Genomic DNA, 19,542 nt, shown 5'->3' on the forward strand with positions numbered 1-19,542 from the left:
TCTCTTTCTTTAGGTATAAGAGTAAAAGCAAATCTAAAATTAAAGAAATACCATTATCACATAACAAATGGAAGAAAATCTCAGGAAACCTAAAATAAGGTTAAGTGGCTCTTTTTCTTTTTCTGTTTTAAACATTTGTTATTTATTTTCGAGAGAGAGAGACAGAGCACGAGCAGGAGAGAGGCAGAGAGAGAGGGAGACACAGAATCTGAAGCAGGCTCCAGGTTCTGAGCTGTCAGCACAGAGCCCAATGCGGGGTTTGAACTCGTGAACCAGGAGATCATGACCTCAGCTGAAGTCGGAAGCTTAACTGACTGAGCCACCCAGGTGCCCCAAAAGTAGCTCTACTATGACATGACACATAAAAACTGGAATCTTTTCTTGTATTTCATTTTGAAACTATTCAACTATTTCTTTAGGTATAAGAGTAAAAACAAATGAAGACAAAACGCATTTCTCTTTGAAATTATACATGTCTACACATAAAGAAACCTGTAGCTATAAACAAGTCAAAGTTGAAGAAATATACTAAGATTTATGCGCATGAGAAATTCAATAATGTGAACACCTAATCTGGAGTTGCTCTGAGAATCACAAATAGGAGAAATAAAAGAATTCTTCAGGTACGCATGTGATCATTCCTAAATTTAATTTTTAAAGACAATCACATGTATATAGAAAATAATAAATTTTCAATAGCATTAATTACAATACCAAGACACATTTTTCAATTATTGTGGGAAAACCTCAGTAAAAATATTAATTATGTCAATAAATCAAGACTTTTCAGAATAATAATAAAGAGAAGGAGGGCTTACACTTAAATATTCAATGATCTTCAAGGTGTATTTGTAATAAGCACAAAAGAGAATGGCAGTAAGATCAGAAAAAAAGGTCCTTTTTAAAATTTTCAATTTCATGCCAAATAATCATTAATGCTTTAAAAAACTCTAGCACCTACAAATGCATTAGCCCAGGTTAATATGATTTTTATGATACACATGAGAAATTTGGTGACAAGTTGTTGTCAATGACATTCTGTAATATATTAGAATCATAGTTTCAGGTCCTAAAATCCTCCTCAGTTGAGGACACTAAGGTCCATATAGAGAGGATAATTATCATGTAATTTTCTTGAGAATTCAATTTAAATAGAGATATAAAATTTTAAAGCTAGAGAGATCCTAGAAAATTACTAAGTTTGGTCCTTCCGTTTCACAGATAAGTTTGGTCGTCCATTCAGTGAGGTTTATTAGCAGGCAGTTTTCTTCATAAACATTAAATGTCAATGTAATATGCAGCAACTGAATGGGACCTAAGAAGTTGTACTGTCTACCCCTTTTATTTAAAAAATACTGAATAAAAGCAAAACCTGGGGAAAAAAACAAACCAACAGGTATCTGTAAATGAGTTACAGGGTAAAGACACGGGCTATGGTTTTCTCCCCAGTCAACCCCCACCAAGTTTTAATATGATGGCTGTACTGTTTTCATAATTTAAACACAAAGAAGAATAAAGTTAGCCATTCTTGAGTAAAATATTCGCTTGTGTGCTTATATATTAAATTACTACATATTGGGTTTTTTTAAAGGGTAATTTAAAATTATGTTAGATCATGGATTTTGATCTCAAATGTATTAACTGCACATGGCATAAGCAGTAAATGTTCATTTAACCAAAGTAAAAAAATATATTTATATCAAATGTGTCAAATATTAACACTTTACAAACTCAACAATATAACTTACCTATCTTTTCTGCTTTTCCCTTTTTGCTGCTTCCCTGCAAGAATTCTTAATTCTTCTTCTGTAGGATGTTGATACCATCTCAAACTAAGAAAAAAAGAATCCTTTTAAATAAAGAAATTAAAATCACCAGAATTATTCATTTATGGTACAAATACTTATTGAGTTTCCTACGTGTGAAGACACTGAAGGGAATTATCAGGTGAAAAACTGTCATCTGAATTAAATACTACTGCTTAAGCCTTAAAAGGGTTTTGATTCAAACCCAGCACTTACCAAGCACTTACTAGATGCCAGACCCTGCAATGCTGTTTGTAGATATATTTCTTAAAACTGACATTGTATTAATATATATTAAGGCTATACAGGCTTACTATTAAAAGTAAACGGAGTGAACTTTGCAGGTAAGAGCACATTAGAATTTCCACCCACCCCTCATTTACATAGAAGTAATTGACAGTTGTCTTAAAAAGAATCCTTTGTCCTCAAAACTACAAGTAGTCTTTACTTTCCTACCCTCCCCTCCTTTACCTGGAGAATTCTGAAACTTTATGTGTTGAAGAATTAGAGTAAAAAGTTGCATTTACAAAACCCTTTAAGTTAGGGTTTAACTAACCAACAACAGGGTGTATTCACCTCCACCATGTAGTTAGAACACCCAAACAAATCACTTACTCCCTCCCAAGCACCCACCTGTTCATTCTCAATTTCCTATCTCACCTGAATTTCCTACCCACTACTTAAATTTGATATTCTAGTTTCATCTTCAATGTGCCCTCACCACATATTATCATTAATTCTGTTCTTTAACTCTTAAAATTTTAACTTCTCTGCTCCCTGTAAGAACTTTAAGTTCAGCACATGTCCCTCTCTAGCTCTATTGGCAACACTCTCTGACTGGTCTCTTTGTCTTGCCAGGACACTCTCCTCAGTGCATTTTGATCCCAACTTTAGTTATCTTTCCATAATGCAAATCTTATTAAGGTAAATGACTGTTTAAATCCTTTATAAGCGTCTTCTCAAGGTAAAACAGTAAGTGGCAGCTAGGCAAAGACTTTGATCAAGGCCCTGTTTTTATAAAGGAGAAACATACACCTAGTATTGCTAAACCTTCCAATTTTTCACTTACAAAAAAATCTACATTTTTAAAGTAAAATGTCTCAATTTAAAAAGTTAGCAAGTGATTTGCTGTTTTTAAAAACACTGCAAAACTGGCAATTTGAATAATGACTGGATAGTTGATGACATTAAGAAATTACTGTTAAATTTTTTTAGCTGTAAAGATAGGATTATAGTTATTTTAAAAGCTTATATACTTTAAAGATATACACAGAAATATCTATGAATGAAATAATATTTGCTACAAAGTAATATGTTAGGGGGAGGAGAGATGAAGGGGAAAACAGATGAAACATGTTAACCACCAGCTGTTAATTGTGATATGTACATAGGAGATCATAAAAATCATTATTCACTGTATTAGTCTGTCTACTCTTTGTATATGTTTGAAATTTTCCATTAAAGTTAGAATACACACTGTAAGGCTCACATGCGCATAGGATTTGTGACCTCCTATTTCCACAGACTTTGATGATCTGACTACTATCTACTTTACCAGACTCACCTTCAACAACTCCCCCTTGGAACATGACATTCTAGCTTTAGACTAAGTGACATTTTACTCTACAAATTCTTTCATCCCTTGATGTTTCTGCATATATTCTTGTATCTGCTTATAAATATCAATGCCCCTATCTGGCAAACTTCTAGTTTACCTTTTACTATTTATAAGGCAAGTTGCCCTATGGTGTAAAAAAAGAACGTATCTGGTCATTGTCCCCCATTCTTGGCAAAGAGCTTCAAAAGTCTTTGGAACTTCCTTAGTGATAGGGAGTATCTTTGGTATGTTAATTAGAGGACTCCAGGTGGACCTCCAGATAGCCTCAGGATGGTGACTGGTCACCAGAAATACCAACTATATGATTAGAGTGGGGATCCTCAGCCATCTGATCTACAAGAAGGGGAAGGGGGCTAGAGATTAAGTTCAATCCTGTGGCCAATTATTTAAAGTCGTACCTATGTAAAATGGAATTCCAAAACACCTCTGGACACTGGAGCTGAGAGGAGCATCCTGGCTGGTCAACACAATGATGTGCCTGGAGGGTGACATGCCCTGACTCCACAGGGAGGGAATGCAACTGCACTTCTTCCGAAATCTCCTCCTATATCATCTCTATAATAAAACTGTAATCATAAGTATAGCACTTTCCTGAGTTCTAACTGTTCTAGCAAATTAATGAACCTGAGAGGGGTCATAAAAATGCCCCAATCTGTAGCCAGTAGCCAGTATACAGAAATACGGGTGGCCTGAGGATTCCAAGGACGTGCAGCTGGCATCTGGAAACCTAGGCATTCTTACAGAGAAATTGGTCTTTAACCCATGGAGTCTGTATTATCTCCAGGTAGTGTCAAAATTAAACTGCAGTTGGTAACAGACCAGTTAGATTAAAATGAAATACTCCCCTAACTGAAAGATCCTTAGAGTAAAGATTTTAAGACTTACTTGTTATTGTAGACTTCAAAACTAGTACAGTTACTGGCATATAGTAAGTGCTCAAAAAGGATCACTGAACCAAAATTAATTCAGTTCTCCCCTTAAAGGCTTTAAAATAAAATATATCCCAACCAAAAAGTCACTAAACTCTAATTAACATGGGTGAGGAGGCACTTCCTGAAATTTCGATTTAAGTCCAGAATTTTAACTTACAGTCGATTCTCGTTATTCGCGGTAGTTATGTTCTATAAAGTCGCCGCGAACACTGAACATTGCTCCTAGGGGAAATACAGGGTTAGGTTCCTGCGAGCCTCTGGTCACAACATTTTCATCAACCAATAAATACAAAACCTTGTTTTATGTGTGTTTAAGTTTAAAGACACCTTATTTAATATATACTGTTGATTCATTAACATTAAATTCACAGCCAATAGCACTGTAATTCACACCTGAACAAAGCTTATTTAATAACTATAATCATAAGTATAGTATTTTCCTGAATTCTGTGAATATTTCTAATGCATTTTCTCCATAAGGCCCATCTTATGCCTCCAAACACTAGACAACCCCTCAACACCATGCTTGGAGGCCATTTTAAATAGTGAAATCAACAAAAAGCTAAAGCTAAAATGTGAACAACATGGTACTAAACAGACCACAAAAAGCACACTTGTTTATAATATGAAAAGTGAAACAAGGCCTCAGCTGGGAACGTGGGCATTGGGCCACTCAAATATTTTGCCAATCTGGATATGTCTATGAATGATCTTGAAAGCACCACCAGTATAAATTTGGGGGGTTACAAATGAATTTCAGCAAGTAAGCAAATAACAAATACACAATCCATGAATGATAAAGATTGAGTGCATAACATTGAGAAGATCACTTATGCAATAACTCATTTATAAAGACTGAAATTAGTTGTTTGGCACTGAGGAATAATTGCTAATTATTACTAATCTGTAAAAGAACTCTTAGTATAGGAAAACTTAAATTACTTTTAGAATGCTATAATAATGAAATATTTTAAGATCCTTAACATTTTCTAGGACTCATTTTCTTTTTAAATATACTCGAGCTTGTTTAATCTCATTTTGTGAACCCATTTTCTACAATAGATTGCATTTATTATACTTCTTACTGGACAAATGGGTCATCTTCATCAGTAAAAATTATTGTTCAAAGCTGGAACCTTAGGCTGCTGGGTGCTCTTAGGGCCACTTCTAGTCTGTTACTCATGTATGTATCCATCCATCCATCCATCCATCCATTCATCAGACTCCTATGGAGTCCCCTATGGTCAAGTACTCCGCTGAACAATCGAGATGTAATCACATACAATAAAGTCCCTGCTTTCCTGGTGCTTGTATTCTAGTTGGGGCAGAATTTAACCAAGTAAAAAATGGCCAAAAAAAACCCGCCACAAGTCGGATACTATATAAAAGAACCTAACAAATGGTGAGAATGAGAGAGAAAAGCCTTAGGTTGTAGGTTACAAAGATCTCTCTGAGATGACATTTACCCAGCAACCTAAAGGATGAGAAGAATGGAGGGGAACGGCATTGAGGAAGAGGAGAGCATGTCCAAAAGCACAAAGGCATGAAAGAACACAGAAGGCTGCAGTAACCAAAAGGCCAAAGAGACGGCTGCACCATATGCAAGGAGAAACATATGAGGGAGGCGGAAGAGATAAAAAGGGATCAGATCATGCACATCCTCCTGGGCCACAGTATGGAGTTTAGATTTTATGCTAAAATAATAGTCTCAAAACAGGATAGAGAAATAACTTCATTTACATTTTAAGATCTTTTTTGCTGCTCTGTGAATTATATGGAGGCAAGGAGAGAAGGAAATATATTTTGGACACTGAATCAACAGTGATAGACTAAAAGTAGGAAGTGGAAAAAAAACAATGAAGGATATCTACCTTTCTGATTTAAGGAAGATGGTGGTACATTTTCTCAGATGGAGTAGAACAGGAAGAATTATGAATCTGAACATGCTTGAGTTTTTAAGTACCTTTGAAATATCAAGTGAAAACATCAAGAGGAAAACTGTATTTTCGAATCTAGAGCTCAGAGATAACCTGGGGTCATTACACAATTGTGGTATTTATGGAATCAATAATATCACCTAAGGGGAAGATAACACATGGCAGAAAACTAAACAGTTATTAAGGAAGTGAGAAGTAGAGTTCATGAAGACAATGCATGTAACAAATTTGGCTATAAGAGAAAATAGGGAAATAGGGCAAAACTAAGAAATGGACACGGGAAAGGCTTTGTTTTTTAAGACAGAAGAGAGAGGCAGGGCTGTAACTCTTCTTTATTTGTAGTTGCTGTTACTTTTAATAAGAGATCTTAAAAAAAAAAAAAAAAAAAAGCAGCATGTGTATGGGTGTGTGTGCTAACAGGAATAATTCCCAATGGAAGTGAAGCAATTTACGACAGGGAAGAAAGGAAATGGCAAAAGGAGCAGTCTAGGTAAAAGAAGGAAAGGGGTACAGAGCACAAATGTAGGAATTGGGGCCTGACAGACAGGACACCTCTTCCATGGGCCAAAATTAAAATATACAAACATTCTTTACAAATATAGAGGGGCTGCACAGGTAACTAGGGTTGTGGGTTTGGTGGTGAGAAAATGAGTGCAGAGCTCTGGCTTCAAGAGCTGAAGCTGAGGCAGGCATGCATACTATTTGAGGAGTAAGGGTTTGGGTTGAAAAGCTGTCAGAGAAGTGGAGCATACAAAGATAGCCAGGCAGCATGGAGTAGCCACCTAAGATCTGAAAATTCCAAGTAAAATCTAGAAGTACAGCTGCACAGTTTTCCTCAACAGTCAGTGCTTCGTACACAGTTGGATTCCATACCATATGGTTCCCTTGTACTATACTTTAGCTCTGGTCTCAGTTTTTAGTCTTGTCTTTTGCTATTAGTTGGTATGTCTATCTCAGCAAAATGACTCGCAATCTGCTTGTAACTGCTGCACCATGCCTTTCTAATATGGGCTTGGAAGACAGATATAAAAGCTAATTAGCTTTAGATTCTATGTAGCAGTTAATAAGAATGGTTACAAAAATACAATTAGAGAAAAATGCTTTGCGTTAATGTTCTAAAATTGCACATACAATATAATCACAACCATGAGAGGAAAATATGAATACAAAAGATTAGAAGGAAATACAACAAAATGTACACAGTGATTGTCTTTAGCTGATGAGAATACAGTCCATTACCTCTTATTTTCCCTTTTTATCAATTTATTACCTTTTTCTATATCACACGCATTACTGTGTTTGAAAGACGGGGAAAAACTTTAAAAAATAAAAGGTATTAAGAGGATCTCACTAAAAACTGAACTTCTTGCATTTAAGTTAAATGTATTAATCTCACTGTATTTTATGACATTTACCTTGGCTACTGAGTGGCTTTTTTTTCACTTACGTTCACTTCACAAATTTGCGTGTCATTCAAATTGTCAGTAGTGTCTCAGAAATTAAAGCCAACCTAGGGTTACACTCCACTCAATCACTGAAATATTTTTTAATAATTTTCTTGTAAATCTCTTACATAACATACTAACAGGCCATTATCCTTCTTACTGAAGTTCAACAGCACTGAAAAAATATGTATCAGAAAATGTATGTGTATATACATTTATATATGTATAAAATATATTGATGTAGACTCCTTAAAAATTTTAAACAGCAATGTAATTTAAAGCAAACCACTTCAAAATTTTTCAGAAGTAAAAATTTCAGAAATTTGAAATGAAAATCTAAAGAATACAGAAAAACTTAGTACTGAGAGCAAGCTAAAAAAGTTTTAATACATAATCAATACAAAACTCTATTTCAAAACACAGGTCATATAGACATTTTCAGTCTTCATTCTAAATCCCAATAATTTCGACAAGTGAGAAAAAACAAACTTAAGAGAAAACAAATACTGCTTAAAACCTAGAAGACCTTTCAGCACAAGTAGCTAAAATATCGTTTGTCATATATACACACACACACACACACACACACACACACACACACACACACACATTATCTTGTTATTTACTGGAAATTTTAATAGGACAGCATGGCATTCTGGAACTGGAAGTTAAGATGACTAAGGCAAGGAGAGAGCAAGGGCTCAGGCATTCCACAAGGGTAGTAGCTGACTGTTTACACCTTTCCCTTAGGTCATAGGTCCCACCTACTGTGCATTTGAATAGTAGGTTTCTCTCACCAAAGGGAACTTGCAGATTCTTGGATCAGGCAACATGCAAAAGAGAACAGGCAAAAAGAATTAGAGCAACTGAATATGAAGGTGTTGGTACACTGTGCTCTTTACCCAATACAGGATCAGACAAAATCAGAGTAAATCCAACCATAATGTATTTTCAATGAGGGACACATGACAGGAAGTAGCAAACCAAAGTGAGAGCCTCCGGAGATAAAGGGGTAGAAGAATGCATAAGGTTTGAGCTAAACAATCAGGGAAATGGAAAGCAGATTCAGCAAGGAAGCTATTGCAGGAAAAAAAAAAAAAAAAAGCAAAATCCTACTTCCTCATGCAAAACCCACTATTCAAATGTACAAAGAATGTAACCTATCACTTACCTCTCCAAGAAAAGAGGGGCCAAGCAAACTTCAAAACAGAAAGGAACTTTAATTACAATAGAAAGTAGAGAATACTATGGCTACAATACAGTGGTACGCTAGACACGATAAAGAACATCTTCAAATGATCTCAATGACGGTTAAAAGTGTTCCTTATGCTAGGGAAAAGCAGCTCAGACAAACCAACTTCCGATGATTTTTCCTCCCTTTGTGAAGAGAGGGGGTAATAGAGCAGTCTGAGAGCACTAGACTGTTCACCGTCGGGTTTTCAAAGTTAATAGTACATGCTCACAGGTTACAGGCAGAAGAGATTTTATTACTTAAGTTCTTGTTAAAGCAGAATCCCTTCAACAAAATCTGATAGTCATATAAAAAGGCATGTAAAAAAAAAGGAGAAAAACATTTCCCCGAAGAAAAATATTTTTTCTATTAAAAAACCCTGGAAGAATGGAATACAAAATATTTATAACTTAGTAATGTGGGACAAATTTAATTTCAAATAATGAGGTAAGAAGTATAATTTGAACAGATGATATTTCTTAAACTCTACTTTGTACTTAGCATGTCTGTGGTAATCAAAATCAATGGTGAGATACCTTTTAATTTAGAATAAAAGGTGGCTATGCAGTCACAGAAAAGCCAGAAGAATACAGTAAGTGAAGAGAAACCACACACTAACTATATATAACCTGTAGGATTAGCTTATAAAAGGCTAAGTATCACTAGGAACAAAAGGTAGAAAAAAAATCTTAAAAAATTACTCTGTAAACTGCCAAAAGAAGTCACAACAATTGTAGAAAAGTTCACCTCCACCAAATTCCAACTCTGTTCAAGTATGTCAGTTCCAGGACAAGGTCTGGAGTTGATGAGCGCCATAAATCAAATAAAGACTATACTGTGAACTGAACTTCAGGATAAGAAGCTTAGATCTGTTTCATTTTTCAGTATGTGACTGTGAGTAGTTAAATGAGTTTTCTCATTCGTAAACACATTATCACCTACTGCAGAGAAGGACTAGACCCTCACCAATCTTGCTTTTACTTCCTAGGTACAATGAAAACTACATTCCCAGACACACTTGCCCTTTGGCCTTAATTAGTCACAGGGCCCCAGCCTATGGAATGTGGACAGAAATGATATATCGACTTCTAAGTGTGACCCCTTGCATCTCCTGAAAGATCCATAGCCTATTCCCTTTATTTGCCAACAGATACAATATCTAACAGAAGATTCCAAGGTATCAGGAGGAATACAAGAGCCACAAGACAGAAGAAGCCTAGAGTCCCTAAGTCACCACTGGAAAGACAGCTGAATCTTTAAATACCATTTTGTCAAGAATCTACCTTAAGAGCTGCCCAACAAACCCTTTCTAACTCTCCCATAAGACCCTGATTCCTGCCTGAGGAAACAGAATCAGAAACTTTCATTAGGTTCAGACATTGAGATTCTGAGGTCATAACATACCCCAGTGCATCTCCTCTCCTAACTAATTCACAGTGTACAGATCCAAACAGCATAAGAGAAATAAAACTTTTGATCAGTATTATGGTTTATAACATTGTAAAGGTAATTTAATGGCATTAAACAAGGCTAAAGACTATGCTGTTATTTTTTAAAAAACTAGAGATCTACAATACTAACAGCAATATATGTTATTTAACAAGAACTAGAAAATTAGTGTTTTTCTAATATTAAAAATCAACAGGCCAGTAATTTATAAAGTAAAAATTGTTTATTGCTTCAATTGTTTATTTACTTCTTTAAGTAAATGGCAGGCTTACTCTTTAAATCAACATAATAAAATCCAATGGCACTTTAAACCCTCCATTCCAAAATGACACAGATTGATGAGAGATGGACATAAATTAAGTCATATGATACAAAAAGACAGGCCATAACTTTTAAGGCAAATATGAATATTTATTTACAATATGAAGATACAATACTAGTGGGACAAATACTCGAACGATATATACAGAACCTAAAAACAACTCTCTTCTGTCAGACTCACGATTAACCTTTCATGGTATCTACACAGCTATTCATTTGAATAGTTCTATTCAGTTGTTCCATTCAGTACAGTCACTCCCAAGCCTTTCTACACTATTCATATTTTTAAGTCTTCATGAGCCTTTCCCCTCAAATTCTTTTAAGCATGTTACAGATGATAAAGAATGCCCTCAGATCTTTCTCTTTAACTCAACAGCATCATATGGTTTAAAATGCAAACTGTCATTTCTGATCAATATTTCTACATAAGCAATTCACAAGGGATTTTACATTTTACCAATATTAAAACAGCATAATTTCATATCATTAAAGGTTGGTGAAACACTAATTATCCCAAAAGGATAAAATCAATGATCTTATTGAACACAGTTAGGCAACAACATTAAGCGATTTAACTTCATGACCTAAAAATTCCAGGACTAACATTAAAAAAAGATAAATCTTAAACACACACACATTAAAAAAAAAAAAAAAAAAAAAAAAAAAAAAAACAACGGAGGAAATGAAGCAAGGAGTAAGTAACTATTTCTAGAAAATTCTGATTGCTATAGTTGGAACCTGATTTAGAATTAGAGACAGTGTTAATTAACACTACAGTTAATCGGTTTACAAAAGCAAATCAAGATTACAAAAAATTATCAACTTCATATTTATTTTTAAATGCTGAACTCTCCCTCAAATCTGTAGTATGTGTATTTACAAAACATGTAGTATGTATATTTACATCCATGCTAATATTGGTCAAAAAAAAAACCATTTTAATTATAATACATAATTCCAATATTAAGAGAAAAGAATTTGGTTTTCAATCTCTGAAGTTTTAGTTTTTACTAGTAAATGTAAGTTTCACAGAAACAAATGGAAAGCAGATTATGTAAGAACAGGAAATTGCCTATACCCTAAAACGAGACAAGACTGAAGATCTTTGGAGCCAAAAAGAGATCTGGAGTCTCACTGGAGATTCATCATAAACAGAGTCTATAAATATGAATTCTCAGTAGAAACGAGCTACCTTAACATACTTTTATCTAGTTCATTAAATCAGATTCCATTTATTTAGAATGAATGGTAATTTGCCCAGCTGATGTTTATCCTTTCATGATCTATGGAAAAGGGTTTTGATAAGCAAAAAAGTAAACAAGACTACACATTTAAAAAGTAGCTACAGATGACTGACTTTTCTCTTATAAATAACGCTGACAGAGGTTTTAAAGTTTACTAAAACTTTAGTTATTACTTACTTTGCTAATAAAACATATGTTTTTAAATAGCCATTCTCTCACACATCCTGTGTGGGTGTGCACACGTGCATGCGCCAGCGGTCAAAAAAAATTTTAAGCAGTCTGAATAATATTTTTCTGTATTTAAATGATATGAAAAGAAGCATAGAAAATAAATTCAATAAAGGAGATTTAAGCTTTGTGGATAGAATGACCTTGATCTAATCATAAAAGCTTATTATTTGTCTTGCAGTGTATGAAATCATTAGGAGGATAGGATCTATCCATTGTTTTCTAACTCCAAAAGGTCTAAACAAAAGAAACTAGACCTACAAATTAAGAGAATGCAGTTATTTACTGGAGATGAACAGTTAGAATAAAACTATAGTTGTGGTACCATATCTATAACTTACCTTTCATAATTACACAGGATTTTGGCATGTATTTCTATAGGGTATTTTCCTGCAATTGTCTCATATCCCCTATATTCAACTTCCTTACTTGTGACATTATTTTATTGTACACATATCAGCAAGGCAACTGAGCTCTTTTGTGGAAAGACTGGGAATAGCAGTAAGCTTACAGCACAGTAGACAAAATTAAAACCAGCAAAATAACTTTGACCTCTCCTTGTTAAGTTAAAGTTAAAAATTCTTTGCAGTAGAACAAAGAATCCCTAATTCTCATAATAAACTCTCAAATGAGTCATCAATAATCAAATATATGCTCTCAGTCATTTTCCCAACAATGGTAAAAATATTTAATCACTTCAATTTATAGTCTCCTCCCTGTGTTGACCAACTGTTTAAGGAGGTAACTATGGGAAAAGTGATGTGGTATTTTCAATGGCAATGGACAAAAAGGGACATGAAAGGGGGAGGACTGAATTGTTCACCATGATCCCATTACCTTTGTACTAAAAAAAATAAACTACTAATGTCTAAAGTAAGAAAAATAAGGAAGCTAGATTTTTCTCATAACTTCCCTTTGTCATGTTTTTAGAAAACAGGAATTCACGCTTAACTTCGGGTAAGTCCATCAGTCTGAGACTTGAACTAAAGAGAGATTTCAAAGTACCAGACACAGTCAGCCTAACCTTGCCTTACCTGCCATTACAGAGTAGCCATCGAGCAAGAGAATAGTGAGGTATAATCTTCTGCATGACACTGGCCATCACCATGGTAACGACCAGCTGTATACCTATCACACCCTGTATAAAAAAACAAACAAACAAACAAACAAACAAGTTTAACAATGAATAAATTTAAATTTGAGGACAGTGGTGGAAAACTTTGTATACATTCCAAAAATTAGACTTTAAAAAAGATGAGTTTATAATTAAAATACATTATTATTCTGGCATTTAAGCATTCAAGACCACATGTTTAAACTTAAAACATTTAATCTCATCTCATAATCCTCTACAAAATTCCCCAAGGGTAACATCCATGTTAATAAAAGTTAAATGGGTTAGCATGCACATTTAAAATCAATTCCCAAGAAATGTTCTCCATTATTTAAGGGTATCCAAATGAAGTAAAAAGTAGTCGTTTTTTCCATCTTTCTCCAAACTTACTCTATTCAATACACTTAAAACACGAGCTTGGCAAGCTTTAAAAGGAGTATGCCTACCTTTTACTTCTAAGGTGGTAGTGAACAATTAAATGATTAAGTGAATGATTAAAGAGCATTAACCATATTAAGTGTGATGACAGAACTGGCCTAAAAGTCACTATTAGAAAAAAAATTAACTCGTGCTGTCATCACCAACTTCCAGTGGGTGGGCCTTCAATAATGTCCAAAAGCCTCCTTAGTTTACTCTCATCAGTCCCTCCCTATTCTCTACTATAACGAAGTCAAAACCTTCCCCATCTCCACACTTCCAACCTCCCTCATCTTGTACTCACAAAGAAAATAAACACCATTAAATGAAAACCCTCCCTTTTCACCAAGAAGCTCATCATCATTTGTATCTGCACCCATCTTTTCCTCTACCCTCTGGAAATAAAGAGCATCTTCTACACAAACCCCTTCAAATGTGCTTAAGAGCCCATCCTCCTTTTGATTTTCAGGAACGTCAACCTCTGAATAGTTTACTTACTATATCTTCTAAAATCTCTTCTGTATCTGAATCCTTCCTACCCGCATTGTAACATCTGTAAGTCTCTTTCATCTTTCTGAAACATAACAATGATTTTCCCTCATTACACAGCCCTCCTCCCTAATATTCATAGCTACTTGACAAAAGACTTATTCCCAGTTGCTTCTATGTTCTTACATCCCCACACAGTTCCCATTTGACGTTCTGCTTCAGCCCATCCCATTGAAAGATCTACCATCAAGATCACCTCATCTTAACAAATTATCTTTCCTTATTTTAAATCTCAGCAGGATCCCACAAGGCCTACCACAGGCCTTCCTTTACTCACACCATGACAATCAACTCTTCATACTCCTCTTTGCTAGCTCCTCCCTTTATCCAAGCAGTCCAAAAATAAGGCTGAATTCCTACCTCAAACATAATACACCAAATAAGTACATAAAAATATAAAAATGTTTAAAAGAAGCAGTATAGTGTACAGGTTTAAGAGCATGGATTTTAGACCTAACCTGCCTGGGATAAAATCAGCCAACTAACTACTAGTTGCATGACTTTGCAAAGGTCATTTAAACAGTATGTACCTTTATTATCTCTCCTATAAAATAAAGCTATTCACTTAACCTACCTAATCAAGCTGTGGTTATAAATTATGCCTGATACACAGAAAGTTCCATATGTATGAATACTATTTGTTGTTACTGTCATTGTTATTACCTCTATTATAACTCTTCTCAAGTTTTTATTTTAATTCTGTAAGAAAACTTTTTAAATTTCAAGAAGAGAGAAGGCTTTCAAGAAATGACAAGTCTCGGGGCCCCTGGGTGGCTCAGTTGGTTAAGCCTCTGACTTTGGCTCAGGTCATGATCTTGCACTCCATGAGTTTGAGCCCCACGTCAGGCTCTGTGCTGACAGTTCAGAGCCTGGAGCCTGCTTCAAATTCTGTGTCTCCTTCTCTCTCTGCCCCTCTGCCTCTCATGATCTCTGTCTCTCTCAAAAACAAATAAACATTAAAAAAAAATTTTTTTAAACTGACAAGTCTCCTCATTGAAAAAAAAAAAAAAACTAAAAACTAAGTTGAAAAAAATCAAATTTCATTTATTATAACATTCATTTATTATAACAAACTGTGCCACCAACAGTTCATCACTGTAAGAAATGTAGTACTGTGGGGTGGAATGGTGATAGAGGGGGAGGGTGAACATGTGCAAGCAAAGGGTACATAGGAACTCTATACATTTCAATTAATTTTGCTGTGAACCTAAAACTACTCTAAAAAGTAAACTTTATGAATTAAGAAAAATCAAATTTCTGCAATAGAGAATGATATAAACAATATCAAATGACTGGGAAAAGACATCTGTAATTCACATGACAGAGGGATCATTTCCTTATTAGATATTATAAACGGAGTTCTTACAAATCAACTACAGTAGTCCCTCCACCAAATCAGTGGGAGGTATGTTCCAAGACCCCCTGTAAATGCCCAAAACCTTGGATAGTATCGAATCCTATATCCACAATGTTTTTTCTGTACGTACATACCTACAATAAAGTTTACTTTATAAATTAGGCACAGTAAGAGATTAACAATAGTTAATAACGAAACAGAACAATTACAACAATATACTGTAATAAAAGGTACCTGAATGTGGTCTCTCTCTCTCAAAATATCTTACTGTACTACAGTCACTCTCCTTCCTGTAATGATGTGAAATGATAAAATGCCTACGTGATTAGATGAAGTGAGGCGAATGTCGCAGGCACTGTGACATAGCATTTGGTTCCTACTGACCTGACCGTATCTCAGAAGGAGGATCATCTGCTTCCAGACCATAATTGACCTTGGGTAACTGAAATCATGGGAAGTGAAACAGTGGATGGTGGGGATGAGGAGGAATAACTAGTGTACTAACAGACCAAATGCCTAATTAAAAAAAAAAAGAGGAAAAATATGTACAGACAGTTCTCCAAAAAAAAGGAGGTAAAAGTGGTTCTTAAACAGGACGGCTTTTAAAATGCTTTTTAACGTTTATTTATTTTTGAGACAGAGAGAGACAGAGCATGAATAGGGGAGGGGCAGACAGAGAGGGAGACACAGAATCTGAAACAGGCTCCAGGCTCTGGGCTGTCAGCACAGAGCCCGACGCGGGGCTCGAACTCACGGACCGTGAGATCATGACCTGAGCCGAAGTCGGACGTTTAACCGACTGAGCCACCCAGGCGCCCCTAAAATGCTTTTTAAACCTGCCTCAACTCTCGTTTTACTGTGGATATTTTACTGCCTTAAATTTTACCAACTGGGTTAAGGTTCAGACCACTTTTATATTCACCTAACATCAAAGGTTACATTTTTACCTTTCTACTTTCACATTTCCTATCACTTGAATTTACTACCCTATTTTCTGTGTAGTTTGTGATAGAAGTTCTGCAATCTCCATACAATGAATGCCATTACAAAGAACTCTTTCAGGCAGAACAAGGCCAAGAAATATATTAGCAAGTATGTCAGAAGGTTGGTCTATTTGAGATTATAGACTTAAAAGCAGAAGATAAGTTTTTAGTCAGGGAAAGTTTTGTGGACCAAGTGAACCTCAATCTAGTCTTTAAAGAAATAAGTGATAGTATCACAGAATCTTCAAGGTCATCTAGTACAATCTCTCACAAATATACATATACCAATTTATTAGAGTGTAAACTCCTTAATAGCAGAAATCATATTTTAGTCATATCTAGTAAGTGTTACAGGTATTAAATGGCATTTCAGAAAGACTGATATGGAAAATACATATGATGGAATGTGATGAACAGTGAAAGAGAGGTATTTTGCTCAACTCTCTCCTTTTGCTTCAAATCACTAAGCATGATATTGCTGATAGATGCAGAAGTGAAGATGTAAACCATGCAAAGGCAAAAACAAGTATCAGCAAACTGGATTGAGGATAATTAGAAATATGAACTGGGTTTCTACAATGGCCCAGACCAGAAATAATGAAGCTTTAAATTACAGTGGTATCTCTGGTACTGAGAAGAGAAATGCATTCTGATATCTTTGTGCAGAATTCAAAAGTTTATCAAATATAGAGGCAAAGGAAGAATTAAAGAGAACCCCAAGAAAGGCAAACACCGTTCTCAATGTAGTAGCTAATGTTTGACTAAAAAATGTTCAAGGCAAAAATGTAACCTGAACACTTCATTATGCCATGTCCACTTTTTCTTTCAAATAGATTTCTTTTTTAAATTTACTTATTTATTTTGGGACAGAGAGGGTGCACACGTGGGATGGGGGCAGAGAGAGAGAGAACCTCAAGCAGGCTCCCCACGGTCAAGTGCAGAGCCCAATGTGGGGTTCGATCTCATGAACCGTGAGTTCATGACCTGAGCTGAAATCAAGAGTCGGGACACTTAACAGTGTCCAGTGGCTCAGGGAGCCACCAAAGCACCCTGCCACTTCTACCTTTTTAAACGAAGCTAGAAATATTTTCCCAAAAGCTTATCTATATACTGTCCTAAATGTATTATTCTATAAGTCAGTCTTCTTCTGACTTTCTAATAGAAGTCAATGAATCTTTCCTAGAATGTTATCTAATTTTTAGAGAGGTAAGATTATGTGGAAATTATTTCACCAAAATTATTATATTGTATGTTACCAGTTATATATTATCAATTTAATAGATTAATACTAAACTTAAACTTTTGAGACATTACTATGAAATTAGCAATTATAGTGTACATTCCAGGGATTAATGTGTTAAAGTATAAAAATATTCAACTCATTAACTAAGGGACACAACAATTTGAAATTTAGAAACAAACCAGTCTAAAAATAAATAAATAAAAATCATTCTAATAACCTGCCTTCACTGCCCAAATTAGTATCTATGTATGCCTAAGTTTTTTCTTTTAATGTTTGTTTATTTTTGAAAGAGAGCCAGACAGAGCACAAGCGGGGAAGGGGCAGAGAGAGAGAGAGAGAGAGAGAGAAAGAGGGAGACAGAATCCAAAGTAGGCTCCAGACTCCAACTCATGAACCGTGAGATCCTGACCTGAGCCAAAGGTGGACGCTCAACCGACTAAGCCACTCAGGTGTGCCTATGTATGCCTAAGTTTATACAAAAGCGGGATTACTGAACTGTTTAACTTAAAAATAAAATTCCCTGAATATTTCTCATTTTTAATTAAAGACAATGATTAAATACATTTAGCCATAAACAATCAAATATTTCACAAGAGAAAACTGTTAAACTGGGGAGAGATATAGTGAGGCTACAAAGTCCATCATGGCTCAAGTCTCAAACACAACCACATGGATCAATGACTCAAGTAGCCCTAATGCTTTTATTAATGCATCAAAATTTAACCAAAGTGATGGTTTCTGTCTAGATTCATTGCCAGTAGGCCTTGATTCTCTTGATAACTAAAAGTCAGAAAAGTTGTTCATGAAATAGCTCATATGACCCAAGATGGGTGAAATACTACGGCAACTTAGGTTTCAACTTAAGATAACTTTCTATTATCTATTAACCTGAAGCCATGAAGAGCAAGACAAAGTTATTTGCCTTTAGTCTCTAGAAGAATAATCATTTCAAGTTTTGTCAGTAATCATTTCTGGGTAGGTTTAAAAAGTTCTTACCAAGGAAAATTAAACAACTCTCCAAGAAATAAAATATGTCAAACATCAACATTTTATCTTGCTTGTCAATACGGAAAATAAAACTCAGAATACTGTGTCAGACTTAGTAGAGTTGACATTTTGTTTTGTTTCATTAAACTAGCTCTCCTGCTAACCAACTGAAACAAAGCACATGCTGTTTAACATTAGAACGCATATTTGCATATATACTTGGGACTCAGACACCCCCAAACGATTTCAAGTATAATCTCCCTGAATAAATTAGAAGGGAGAAAAAGGAAAGAGGATATTACCTATAGAGGCTGTTTTTAGGCAATAGGCTTGAGCAAAGCTAAACTGAGTAAAGCAAAAGGGCCCACAGCAACCAGACAGACCACCCAGCTGATTGCAAACAAGCTCATTAAGCAACCCACCTCAAAATAAGTATAGGCCCTAACTGACCAAATACAACCAGGCACAATTCCTAAGATTACCAAAAAAGGGGAAACTCCAAAGTCCCCACATTCCCTCACTCCACCCTATAATGTGGCCCCTCACCAATGCTTGTGGCAGCCTCTGCTCTATTGTCCTGCCAGCCACTCCCTTGAGTGCATTCAGTAAACTTCTATCTTCTTATGCCTTGGATGAATTCTTCACTGCCTTGCCACCGGTCCCCATCCAATTGGGACACCCC

General features: G+C 35.3%; 1 protein-coding gene across 5 annotated transcripts in view; it reads right to left on the minus strand.

Annotated features, from left to right (window-relative positions):
• Nucleotides 1–19,542, minus strand: part of TMEM161B (transmembrane protein 161B) — a 73,334-nt gene that overhangs the window by 36,880 nt on the left and 16,912 nt on the right. For 3 of the 5 annotated variants that reach the window (XM_045497393.1, XM_045497375.1, XM_045497386.1), the window contains 2 exons: nt 13,245–13,348; nt 1,749–1,832 (listed from right to left, as the gene is read on the minus strand). In XM_045497393.1, coding sequence (XP_045353349.1) covers nt 1,749–1,832; nt 13,245–13,348 — 188 coding nt within the window. Of the gene's footprint in view, nt 1–1,748; nt 1,833–4,512; nt 4,578–13,244; nt 13,350–19,542 lie in introns of those variants that run through there. The other 2 variants (XM_045497403.1, XM_045497398.1) reach the window with 1 other exon arrangement.

Source organism: Leopardus geoffroyi, chromosome A1 (genome assembly GCF_018350155.1).
Source record: "Leopardus geoffroyi isolate Oge1 chromosome A1, O.geoffroyi_Oge1_pat1.0, whole genome shotgun sequence".
NCBI classification, from domain to species: Eukaryota; Metazoa; Chordata; class Mammalia; order Carnivora; family Felidae; genus Leopardus; species Leopardus geoffroyi.